At 36.4% G+C, this 13,671-nt stretch overlaps 1 protein-coding gene across 2 annotated transcripts in view; it reads left to right on the plus strand.

Annotated features, from left to right (window-relative positions):
- The window catches only part of Tbx20 (T-box transcription factor 20), a 55,000-nt gene that overhangs the window by 36,833 nt on the left and 4,496 nt on the right, over positions 1 to 13,671 (plus strand). For both annotated transcript variants that reach the window (XM_063233971.1, XM_003470074.2), the window contains exons 7-8: positions 12,109 to 12,221; positions 13,280 to 13,659. In XM_063233971.1, the coding sequence (XP_063090041.1) occupies positions 12,109 to 12,221; positions 13,280 to 13,620 (454 nt within the window). In that variant the 3' untranslated portion in view covers positions 13,621 to 13,659. The remainder of the gene's footprint in view (positions 1 to 12,108; positions 12,222 to 13,279; positions 13,660 to 13,671) is intronic.

The raw sequence follows: 13,671 nt of genomic DNA on the forward strand, positions 1-13,671 counted from the left end.
CGTTAGACTGGAAAAACAAAAAGACAAGGTGTCATGAGGAGCCATGGCACTATCAGTATGCACCATCATGACTGGCTCATGAAGGATCATGTTACAGAGCTAATTTCTTTTATTAAATTATCAAAGGAGTCCTTCTGAAGTTCCTTCTGCCAGGTGTGTTTCTGCATTGAAAAGTTTTAGCCAGAACTGCTAAGAGGAAGAATTTGTTCTACAATACAGTATGAACGGCGTGTGTCCAAACAGTCATAGCTGGAGTAGAGATATAATTAACTTGTAGTTACAAATTATCTTGTTGCTGTTGCTTGTGTTCTTCTTTCTATCTAAATAGAAGGGTGTTAGTACCATGCCTCACAACTTACAGAAGTTTATTTATAGACTGAAAATCTGTCCTTTGTACCACACTTTTTTTCTAGTTGTCACATCCCTTAGACTTAGGAAACTAGACATGATAGTTTTTGTTTCAGTGGTAGTGTTTATTTAACTTGCTAGTGACAGGATAAAACCAGAAGTATGGACTAGTGCAATACAAAATCAATAGGATTTAGTCAAATAAATAAAAATCAAACCTAAAGGCTTTTTAAAAGATTAATTTAGAGTTATTTTGGTTTTCCAAAATGGATTGTGTAATATACTTCAGGTCTCAAATTAAAAATAATGATTTATAATACAGCTCAAATTGCATTATCTAAAAGTTTTAATTTATGAAGTATTTTGTGGAAGCTATAAATACTGATGCACTATAATTCACAATATATTGGCATACATCTTTAGCAAAAATATCCTGAGGAGTTATTTATAAAGAGCCAGTGAGACATGATAGAATATAAACAGACCGATAGGCAAGACTAACTTTAAATATTTTGTTTCCTATGAATTAGATTGATTTTAATGTATTTGATATTTTCTCCCTTAGCTGGTTTTCCAGGTGTATATTTGGAAAAGAAGTTTGAATTTAAATTGAAATAACATTTAATTTTTACTTAATTTTCTTTCTGACATATATATTATAGGATGGAAGGTTTAAATGTGCCACAGAGAGCTGTAGGCCTTGTCCATTTCATCTAAAATGAGTAGGATTATGTAGCTAGCTTTTGGAACACATGATCTTGACACTCAGTTACAATATGATTTTTAAGTGTGTTATCTGTAAACATTTATTGAGCCCTTCTGTGCCAGGGAGTAAACTGTGCATGCATATTAATTCACTTACTAGTAACTCTAAGAGTGAGATCATATTAAAATCCTCTCATTTTACAAATGAAAAGACAGAGACATGGAGAAGTGAAGCAAATTACCCTCAAGCACACAGCTGCCAGTATAGGGTCAGGATTCAGGATGTGCAGCTTCAGGGACTTGGTCTCAGCCACTGCTTAGGGCCCTAATTCTCCAAGGGTGGCCTCCAGGCCAGTACATGACCTAGACACAAATCAGACATCATGATCTCGAGCCACATCCCAGAGCTGCCAGATTTGAGGTTCTAGGGAGGGACTGCGTTTTGAGGACCCCTCTAGGTGATTGTGGTGCATATCAAAGTCTGGGAACCCTTGTTTAGATAAATGAAGCATTGTTCTTTCTTTGATCTGAGAATGATAGTCTAACAGCGGAGACGGTCATACAGTTTGAACAAATAGTTCAAATCGCCTAAAGCTGTTCTGAGCATTCTGTCAATATCATCACTTTCCCGTATTTGCTGATCTTCTGGCTCGGACTGTGTCTCTAACATATATATTATTCTTGGAACTGATGGTTACAAACTAGTCAGAAGAGATCTTGTAAAGATGAGTCAATAATGTACCCTTTTTGGCCTAGACAAATAATTTAGCACTAAATGCTAGAAAGGGTAACCTTCAATAATGGTATTATATTAGCTTTCTTGTGGCAGGAACATGTTACCTTAACACCTAGAATTTAAGGGAGAAATTTAATTTGGCTCATGACTCTAATGCATTCAGTCCATGGTTTACTGACTGACCCTAAGGCAGGAACATCATGACAGAAGGGTGTGGCAGAGCACAGATGCTTAGTTCATGGGGGCCCAGAAGCGGAGCAGAGCAACAGTGATAGAAAAGAAAGGGTGAGGGACCATATATAGACCCCAAGGTCACACCTCCATGATTTACCCAGACACACCCACACATGGGCTTTACTAATCCCCTGAACAGGTCCCAAGCCAATCAAGCCAATCTATCTTAACCATCGCAAGTTTTCGTTTTGTTTGCCTTTTAAACCCAAAGATTAGTCTACTAACACTACAGTCTCTTGCACTGAGCTAGAACAGACCTGAGCACTATAAGATACTGTCCTAACTTATAATACCAAAATCACTTAATCCATTGGGTGAGTCAGGCCTCATTTTGGGAGGCACATCATCTTAGGAATCCTTGCAGTAGGCTATAAGATGAACGAAGTCTTTGTACTTTTCCTTCAGCTGCACACAGAGACTAGACATAAACAGCACAGGCTGACTACTCTTTGTGACATCTTTGAAGAGATGGTTCTGATATGCACCACTGTGTTCAATCACTTAAAAGGCAATAATTCGATTATGCCAGCCTTTATATAAGAACTGCTATTGCTTTCAGTTCACTTCCAGGCCTGACACAAGTAAATCACTCCGATAAAATCCTTTTTCTCCCTCCTGGAGATGAGCATAAGTAATGATACCAGGGATCTAGCAAGGACAAGATGAATACAATATACTTTTTATAGAAAAACAAAATGTTTCACGAGACAGTGATTCATTGTGTTATTTGGAAAATGAGTTTTCTTTAGTGTGTATGTGCAGACGTTTAAATGATCTTACATCGGGCAGCTTTTGGAGAAGCAGATAATTTAGCATTTCATAGACCAGTTGTGGGAAGATGAATACACTTTAGAAATATATCATTTTTAACTTGTATCCATTGATGGCCATTCATTTATAACTGTGCAAAAAACAAGTGTTTTTAAGACACTGAAGCAAACTCTCCTTATGTGAAAACAATCACTTAATTATTTTCTAGTTTTGTTTTAAATATTGACTATGTGATGCCTGGCTCAGCCTTTAAAGAACATAAGCTTGAATATATGTAATAATTGTCATTTTATTATGGGTTGATCAGGTCATTTGACTTTATTCAGAATGACCCAGATGACCCCAAAAGTTTGCTGTTTTCTAATATAGTGATTTAAGATCTTGAGTAACATTAGGTCTTTAACATTAGCTGTTAGGCTAGTAGGTTCAATGGTACCAGGGTGTGGGCATAGAATGATTAAAATATATGGCAGTCAGCAGATGTTATGTCAGTGTTTCTTTCCACTAATTTTCTTTTGATTAATATGTATTAGTGTACATGTGAGTGGGATTCAGTTTGATATTTCCATTCATGTAAACTGTGCATACTGATCAAATCCAGCCTTCTCTTATCCAACCTACCACACTCATTTTCCAGTCTTTTATAACCCCTGTTTTGTGTCTAGATCAACATTTTTTATGTCTCTTCTTTTTACTTCCACATATGAGATGGAACATGGAGTCCTTGTCTTTCTGTATCTGACTTATTTAACTTAATAAAATATCCTCTAGTTCCAGCTACTTTTCTGTACAGGACAAGATTTCCTTTTGCTTTGTGGCTAATACTCCTCCGTGTGTATGTACCATATTTTCTCAATCTCCTTGTCCATCTGGGTAGACAACATATCTGAGCCATTGTGAATAGAGCCACAATAAACATGGGCATGAGGTATCTCTTTGGGATGCTGATGTCACTTCGTTTGCATGTGTACCCAGAAGTGGGGGAGATGAGTCACAGGTTCGATCTGCACGCATCCACCATCACCTCTCCGTGAATGACATGTTTGCAACAGTTTGTGCAAGGAACTTTAAAAAGAAATTTACATTTAAAAGTAAGTGATACAGATTAAATAAGGCTTACCATTTTCTCAGGAAAATATTAACAGACTAGATAGAATTTTACAATAGAACTGCCATTATATCCTAATCAATTTCTCTATTGACTTTAATACTCAACCTTTGAGAAAACTCCTCTTGTTTTGACCACAGTATTATAAATTAGGGCTATTCAGATAAACAGAATCCATTGGAGAAGATATAAGAAAATAAGACATTTTACCTGCTTGAGACATACATTTATGAGGTCTTAATATTGGCTGAGTGCCAGATCTATTTTAAGCAACTTAAGTACATTATTAAATGCTCATACTAACACTTTTTATCGTTATTCTTGACTTTATTTTATTTTTCCCATGGTACTATCATCATCATCATCTGATTTACTATATGCCTTTCTGTCTACCCACCTTTCCATCCTCCATTATTGGCAGGGATTTTTTTCAAATGTTTGCTTCCTATGTCTCCATTATTTCTAGAATAATGTATTTTTATAGTAGCAACTCTGTGCCTCTCTCCCTTATACAGTTTATATATTAATTTATGCTGTATATGTATACACATAGACACATTTATTGTAAATACATATATCATATATTTTTCTATTATGTTTATACATCTAAATTATATCTTTATATTACTTAAATGAGTAAATGACCCTGCAAAGTAAGATACTATGCATCCAATTAACAGCTGAGGGGTGTCAAGGAGGTAACAAAGCCAAGATGTGAAGATGGTGGTAATGGGTTCCCCTTTTCATCTATCCTTTCATCCATTAATGAATATATTTAAAGCTCACAATATTATCCATGAACCACACTGCCTCCCATGCACATACTACATCCACGAAAAAAAAAGGGAATAATTATTATCAATTCACTGTAACAGTTTCCTGAAGTACCAGTATTAGACAGACCTCAGTTCTTTTCCTTTGGTTCACTGGTAGGTTATCAGAGTCTCGTGATATTTATATAATTTGTAATTAATTTTGACTAAACAACTGCATATATTCCAAATTAAAAAGGCACAGAGGTTTATGGGATGGAGAAAACACATATCACACACCTATCCTCTATTCCTAAACCTGCCTGCCTGTTGGAATCACCTGGGGAGTCTTAATGCCTGAAATCTGTGTCCCACCCCTAGATACTATAATTTAATGGGCTTAGGGATATATCTGGGCTTTGGGGTTTTTAGAAACTCCCCAGGGGGGACATTGCCTTGGGTCAACATAATTCAATAAGGACCAAATGAAATGTATTCTCTTATCCAAAACAATGATGAAACAGACAAAATACACTTTTTTTTTTTATGATGCTGAACATCAGAAAAGAAAGGCAGTCATTCCTGAAGGATCAAGGCCAATGAGGTGAGGCCAGTGCTGGGTCCCAGCTCACTGCCTGAGGTGTTTGTAATTAGGGAACAGGGAGGGGATGGAGCAGAGCTCAGCACTCCAAGCTGGGGACCTAAACAGGGTCCAGCACAGGGCAGAAGAGGGGAGAGAGCTGGGGCAGGGGGCTCTGAAGATCTTAGAGCTGCTCCTGGGGGTTCTCCTTAGGATCTCCTTGATTCGCGAATCTCCTTGATTCGCACATCAGCATGAGGAAACTAGCAGAGGCCAAGGGAGAGAGGCAACTGGGACGGACTACAGGAAATCAAACCTGCCTAGTGAATACACAGTGATGGGAACACTGCCTGCTCAGTCAGCTGGGCTGGGGAACTGTGATTTACAAGGCAATTGGTGGGGCACTCAGAAGAGATTTGCTTTAGGTGTGAGGAATATTATTCAGTGCTTGGCTAAACAGAGTGTCAGTCCTACCTAATAAATACTGAAAGTAAAACCTTAGGTTATTTCCAAGTAACTTAGCTTTATCCAAGAACAAAGTTTTAGAGTATTTATAAGGCAGAAAATGACAAGTACCCCATAAGTTCAAAATGTTGGAAGGAAGGAGGGAAGGAAAAATGGGAGGTTAGGAAGGAAGAGAAAAAAAAGAAAGAAAAAGTATTACCAAGAGTGGAAAGATACAAAAAATATGAATCACAATGGGAACATAAATTATCCCAGTTAAAATAATATAGAATTAACATAGATATAATAAAAGACACTCAAACAACTATTATGACTATATTACAAGTTAAGTAGAGAGACAGAAGATGTCTCAATCAACATTCTAAAATTTCAAACTGCATTATGTAAAATGATACATGCAATGGATGAGGTGCCTCCATTGTTTTAGGTTGGATACCTCAGAAGAAAAGAATTGTGACCTTGAAGAAATGGTAACAGAAATGGTCCAAAATGAAAGACAGCAAAAAGACATTGTTTTAAAGGAATCAGTGATTGTGGAGAAACTTCACATGGCCCAATACATAGAAAAATGACTAGAGGATGGAAAATCACTAGGGGATGAAAAAGATATATTTGAAGAAATAATATCTAAAATTTTTCCAAGTTTCATGACAGATGTAAACACACACTCCAATGAGGTTTAACAAACCGATGCTCAAGAATTTTGAGGAAGCTATGCCAAGTCACATAATAGTCAAACTTCTGAAAACCAGTGATAAAAACAAAACAGTGAAAGCAGCCAGGAAGTTAGTTATATTTAGACTTTATAAAACAAGAAATAAATGTTACTCAAAAATAGGCATTTATAAAAAATTGTTAGGACATACAAAATCTTTCCTCAATGACAAAGTATAAATATTATAATAGATTATAATATAGAAGTATGAAAATAGTAGGGAAGGAATAGCTTTATAATTCCAATCTTTTTTTCTTTTTTTAAATTAACTGTATCAGTACAATTTAGGATACATATAATGATAATGTTCATTACAGGGAATTTGTATCTGTGTGTGTGATGTAACTTGATTCCTCTTTTTTCCCAATCCCCTCCCCACCCTTCAACCTCTTTCCCCCTCCTTATTTACAAAGCTTTGTTTCCATTTTATCCTTCTTTTATCTTTTTTTCATTTTCCCATCCTTCATTTTCTCCTTCTCACTCCCTAGTTCCTCTTCCCTTTTGAACAGTTTCTTCCTGTTTCACAGTATCTCCTGTACATTTTGGTCCTTATTTACTCTTTAAGTTTCACATACCAAGAAGACAATGCAATATTGATACGTGTGTCCAATCTATTTCATTCAAGTTGCATTCCTTTACCTAGAAATATCTCAAGTTTATCCTTCTTTACGACTGAGTAGGACTCCATTGTATAAATAAAATCCCTATCTGTTTTACCCACTCATCAGTTGGTGTGAATTTGGGTTGTTTCCAAGATTTAGCTATTAAAAACTCTGCTGTTATAAATATGGGTATGCATATCACCGTGGTATGATTTTTTAAATTCTTCAAAGGAAGATACCCGGATGAGGAATAACTGGGTCAAATGGAGCTTCTAATCCTAATTTTTTGAGGAATCTCCATGCTGATTTTCACAGTGGTTGTACCAGTCTATACTTCCACCAACACTGGAGAAGGGTCTCTTTTTCTCCACAGCTCTGCCATCATTTGTTACTGATTGATTTCTTGATGATACCTATTCTTTCTGGAGTGAGATGGAAACTCAGCATTGTTTTCATTTGCATCTTTCTAATGACCAGTGATACTGCGCATTTTTCCATATATTTATTTACCATTTGTGTTTCTTCATCTGAGAAGTGCGTATTCATCTCAGATGCCTATTTTTTGATTGGGTCTTTAAATTTGGGTTGATGTAACTTATTTTCAATTCTTTATATGTTCTAGATATTAATTCTTTGTCTGAGGGATAGTTGGTTAAATTTTTTTCCCAGTCTGTGGGTTGTCTTTGCACTCTCTTGATGGTTTCTTTCACTGTGCAAAGGCTTTTTAATATGATGAGATCCCAGTTGTTGATTCTTCATATTATTTCCCATGCAATCAGAACTTTGTTCATGAAGTCTCTGCCTATAGATATGTCTTCCAGATTTCTACCTGCTTTCTCTTCCTGTAGATTTAGTGTTTTTGTTTTAATATTTAGACCTTTGATCCATTGTGACTTTAGTTTAATGCATAGTGATAGACGTGGGTCTAATTTTAGTATTGGGCATGTGGAAAGCCAGTTTTTCTGACACCATTTATTAAAGAGGCTATCTTTCTTTCAGCGACAGTGTTTGGCTTCTTCATGGCAGCCAGGAAATTAAAAATATGTTACAGGAACAAAGACAAGGATAAGAACAGATTTCTTGTCAGAAACAAAGTGAAGAGACAATGGCAAAACGTTATGAAAGAACTGAAAGAAAAATTGTCAACCTAGAATGCTACACCCTGCAAAAATACCACCCCAAACACAGTAAAAATAAAAAATGTTTTCCATACACACAAAAGCCAAGGAATTCACCACTAGCCAGTTGCACTAACTGTCATGTGACTGGAAGGCTTTCAGAGGGAAGGGATTGTAATAGATGTCATTCCAGAACTTCACAAAGGAATGGAGAGCAGCAGGAATTATAACTACATGGATAAGTAGATCAAAAATTTTGTGTTATTTAAATCTCTTTAAAAGATAGTTAACTCTTTAAATAATGGTAATAATGTAGAGTGGGATTTATGTAAAGTAAAATGTTTGCTAAAAATGGCACAGAGTTTGGAAGGAAGAAATGAAAATATATTACTGTGAAGTTTTTCTGTTTCAGGATGGTGGGAATCAGTGAGTTGCTTGTGCTACCCTTGAAAATTATATCACTTGAAGTTAGAGATGCAAAGGGATCCACTAAAATAACAGGAACGTTTAACCAATAAAATGATGAAATCAGAAAAAAAATTTAAAAAATTTAACTATAAGGAAGGCAAAACCAAAAAAAGGTGACAAAGGACACATAGGAAACAAACAACAAAATAATGGACTTCAGCCTTACCGTATCAGCAATCAAATATAAGTACACTAAATATCTCAATTAAAAATCAGAGGTTTTAGTGCGAAGTAAAAAGCAGAACCAAATGTACACTGCTTACATTTATATATAAATATACAAGTTGATAGTAACAAAGAAAGAAATTCCTATAGAAGGAAATGATAATATGTTAATGCCAATCAGAAAAAAATAGAATGGTTATATTAATACCAAAGCAGAATTCAGAGGGAAGAATAATACCAAGGATCACTTCATAACAATACTTTCAAAAGTACATAATTTCATAACAATAAAGGATTCCATGCACTGGAGGAGGCAATTCTGTGAGTTTATACAGCTACTAATGGATCTTTCTTCTGGCAGGAGTACACAGAAAAAGAGACAAGTATATAGTCATGGTTGGAAATTTCAGTATCATCTTTCAACAATTGATAAAACAAATAGAAAATGAATGAAGGTACAGAATATTTGAACAGCACCCTTAACAACTCGGCCTGGTTTACATTTAGAAAACATTCCACCTATCATTAGCAGAATATAATCTTTGCAAGCACACACAGAACAGTTCCCGTTATGGGCCATACCCTGTACCACAAAACAAGTCTCAGTATATTCAGAAAGCATGTAAGTCTTAAAAAATACGTTCTTTGATCACAATGAACCATGGAACTATACTGGTAATCAATAAAAGGTTGATATCTGACAAATTGCCAAATATCAGAAACTAAATAGTATATGCAAACAATCCATAGACCAAAGAAAATATCAAGAAGGAAGCTAGAAAATATTTTGAACTTAAGGAAAATAAAAATAGTATATATATATTTGTGGGACATTACTAAAAACATTATTTAGGAGAAATGTATAGTTACTATAGGCCTCTTTTAGAAATGAAGCAACATTTTAAGTCATGACCTCATTCTCCATCTCTAGAAACTAGAGGGAAAGAGAGAAAATGAGATACAAATACAGTGGGAAAAAAAGAAATAATAAATATTAGAGGAGAAAGCAATGGAACAGGTAAACAACAGAGAAAAAGTAATGGATTCAAATGTGGAAAAGATTAATAAAATTGACAGTCATCTAGCCAAACTTTTCAAGGAGAAAAAGAAAAGCACAATTTACCATTATCAAGAATAAGAAGCATAGTTCATAAATTAAAGAAATCCTATATAAATTGAAGGGAAAGCTAAGTGTTAATTTATAATATATATTATGATCACATGCTATAGGTTCAACAATTTAAGTAAAATTCACAGATTTCTTGAAGACACAAGTATCACTCACAAAAAAATGGATAATTTGATGGCTGATGATTTGTAGTTGAAAACTTGTCTAAAAAGAAAACTTTAGGTCCAGAGAGCCTCCCAGGTGCCTCACACTAAACATTTAAGGAAAAAAACAACTCTCCACCCAAGCTCATCTAGAAAATTGAAGAGAATAAAATACCATCCTGTGAGTAGACAAACATTACCTTAATACTAAAACTCAAGAAATATATTGTAAAATGGAAAATTATAGTTCAACATCCTTTATGAATATACATGGAAAAACTCTAAGCAGAATTCTAGGAAACTGAGGTTTTTAAAAAAGATAACGTACCATGGCTAAGTAGGGTTTAGCTCAGGTATGCAAGGTTAGTTACCATTTGAAATTCAATCAGTACAATTTCTAAAAAAGAAACTCATTTGATCATCTCAGTGAACACAGAAAAAACTTTTTTTGAAAATCCAACATTCACTTCTCATTAAAAACTCTAAGCAAATTAGAAATATAAGGGAACCTTTGCAGTCTGATAAAAGACCCTATAGAACAGAAAGGGCCACATGTTTTTCTACATGTGTGCATCTACTGTGAAATGCTAAGAGTTACATTTTGGAAAATAGTTGTAACATTTTATTTGTTTTCCTTCTTCTTTCATTATGAAATGCAGTGTTGAGTTTGTCATTCCTCATTCAAGACAAAAAAAATAAATCCATCCTCTTCTTGTCCTATCACGGCTAGTTTAGTGATCTATAGGCCACAACTATTTCTATGTACTGCAAACATGTACTAATAAAAAGTAAAATAATCTGTTACCAAGATACATGTTTGAAAAATAACATATTTGGCTATTATCTCGCCGGCTTTTTAAAAATAGCTGCACATCAAATCGTCCAATACCAAAGTACTTTTTGCTTTGAAAGTTAACCACATTCTTTGGCTCATAGACTATGTTGCAAGAGGAAGTCCTTCTACAAAGACAATGTACTCCTGTTGGGGGCGGGTTCTAAATTTTTTAATGGCCATTTCTGTTTCTGTCATAGTTTTTCTATAATTTTTTGGTCTCAGGTCAACATAAATCTCAAGAGTGTCTATTATCCAAACTCTCCATGTTGTCATTGTTATGTTCACCTCTTGATGTCCACCCAGAGAGGACTGGATTATGGAGGTGGCAGAATTAAATGTGATGTCAGGAGGTGGGCTCTGGTAGAGGCCTCCTTGGAAGGGGTGCATCAGTGGGGTGTGCCCTTCCCACCTTTTCCCTTCCTCTTTCTCTCTCTCTCTCTCTGCTTTCTGGGTGCCATAGTGTGAGCAGCTTTCCTCCATCCAGAACCATCTATCATGTTGCCTCTCATGCATTCTGAACCTTCTGTGAGCCCAAACTAACCTCTCTTTCTTTAAGTTGTTGGCTATTGTGTCCTAGAGACAAGGAAAGTAACTAAGTAACTAAGACACTTGTGTACTCTCTGCCTTTGTTTGTTTTGTCAGTGAAAACTGAATCTTTTTTTTTTTTTAATCCATACCGGGGATCGAACTCACGACTGCCTGCTTGCAAGGCAGGTGCTTATGCCGCTGAGCTAAATCCCCAGCCCTGAACAGTGAATCTTTTTATGAATGCTATTTTTAACTTTTTGCCAACATTTTATCAAATGTCAAACCAATGCAGCTGAGATCAGCTGACTATTTTTTGTCTTCATTAGCTGATGGATTACAGTAGGTAAGATTCACTAATGTCCTGCTTGGTAAATTCATCTATTCAGGTTTTTTTTTTTACATATTAAATTCTATATTCCGTGACCTTGTTCACCTAGGTGTCCTTCATTCATTCCAGAGGGTTTCAGGTGGTTGTCCTCACCCTCCCCAGTTGGGTTTGCTTGCACTCATGCACTTGGAGTCTTGTCTAAGGAGTCACACTGCAACAGACTTAATAGACAAGTTTTGAGTGCTACCTTTCCTGGAAGTGGTTACCCCTTGGCTGAGAAAAAAATATTTGCTACGTAGTTAATTATCCTTAAGGCCCCTCTCCATCTCTGAGAACTTGATTTTTTAGTGAGCTCCCGCATGTCACTCTGTCACCTAGAGAAAGCGTGGAGAGCTTAATCCAGAAGCATTCCTATGCCCGCTCGCCCATCCGCACCTATGGAGGAGAAGAGGACGTCCTGGGGGAAGAGAGCCAGACAACCCCAAATCGAGGTAAGGCACCCCAAGGAGAATGAAGGTGTATGTGTCCCTAAGGGTGCACATTGCTATGAAAGGATATCTGGCCTTTGCAGAAGGCGGCAACCCTCAGTGCTGAGCTTCACACATTTCATTATTCTACCTGAGTTTTAAATGATTTTGCTGCCTGAAGTTCTGGTTGTCTAGTAACAGGACACTGGGGCTTTGAGTGAGGGCTCAGGAGGTATTTTTCTGAATTTACTACTATGAAAGAACTATTGCTTGAGACTTAACCACCTAGGCTTCCTTCATTACTAGTGTAAGATGGAATCTCAGAGTTGTTTTGATTTATACTTCCCTGATGGCTAAAGATTTTGGCCTATTTTTTCATGTATTTATTAGCCATTTATACCTCTTATTTTCGGAAGTGTCTATTCCATTTGCTTATTTTTCAAATAGGAGCATTCATTTTTTTAGGGGGTCTAATTTTTTTGAGTTATATGTTCTTTATATGTTTTAGACATTAGTTCCCTATCCAAAGAGTAAATGACAAAGGATTTTTTTTCAATTCTGTAGGCTATCTTTTCACTCTGCTAATTATTTCCTCTGCTTTTTAATTTATCATCATCCTATTTGTTGATTCTGGGTGTTATTCCTTGTGCTATTAGGAGTTCTATTCAAGAAGTCCTTGCCTATGCCTATATCTTGAAGTGTTTTCTCTATATTACCTCTAACATACCAGCAAAAAGAAAATCTAGATTTTCTTATGGAGGTGCTACAGAGGTGAGAAAAATTTTAACTGTTTAGTGTTCCTTTTAAGGGAATCAGGTCAGTGCCCATAGGAAAGGTGCCAGTATCTGGGGGTACTCTGGGAACATGCAGGCATCAAGTGAGTTAAATCTTTTTCCATTTAATAAATTCTTCCTTCCATTTAGGATATGAATGTTATCTTCCTATTAAGAAGCTTGTCTTTCTGACAAGCTTCATGAATGTTTGTCTTTTTCCATTGCAGATCTGTTAAATGTTTTTGAAAATAAAGGGATTTCGTCTCAGACTGAAATAGCTTCCAGTCTAACAAGTGCTCTTCCTTACAGGGTCAGCCTTTACCACATCTGACAACTTGTCGCTCAGCTCCTGGGTATCATCTTCTTCCAGTTTTCCTGGATTTCAGCATCCACAATCCCTGACTGCTCTTGGCACCAGCACAGCGTCCATAGCGACACCCATTCCGCATCCCATACAGGGTTCTCTGCCACCCTACAGCCGCCTGGGGATGCCTCTGACCCCATCTGCCATTGCCACCTCCATGCAGGGGAGTGGCCCTACCTTCCCTTCCTTCCACATGCCAAGGTACCATCACTACTTCCAGCAGGGACCCTATGCGGCCATCCAGGGACTGCGCCATTCCTCCGCCGTGATGACACCCTTTGTATGACTCTTCCAGAAGTGGAGCATCTAGATCCAGAATGTGCAAGTGGGTACAGAA

The sequence above is a fragment of the Cavia porcellus genome, unplaced genomic scaffold (genome assembly GCF_034190915.1).
Source record: "Cavia porcellus strain 051 isolate PalLab524CR breed Dunkin Hartley unplaced genomic scaffold, mCavPor4.1 scaffold_23, whole genome shotgun sequence".
NCBI classification, from domain to species: Eukaryota; Metazoa; Chordata; class Mammalia; order Rodentia; family Caviidae; genus Cavia; species Cavia porcellus.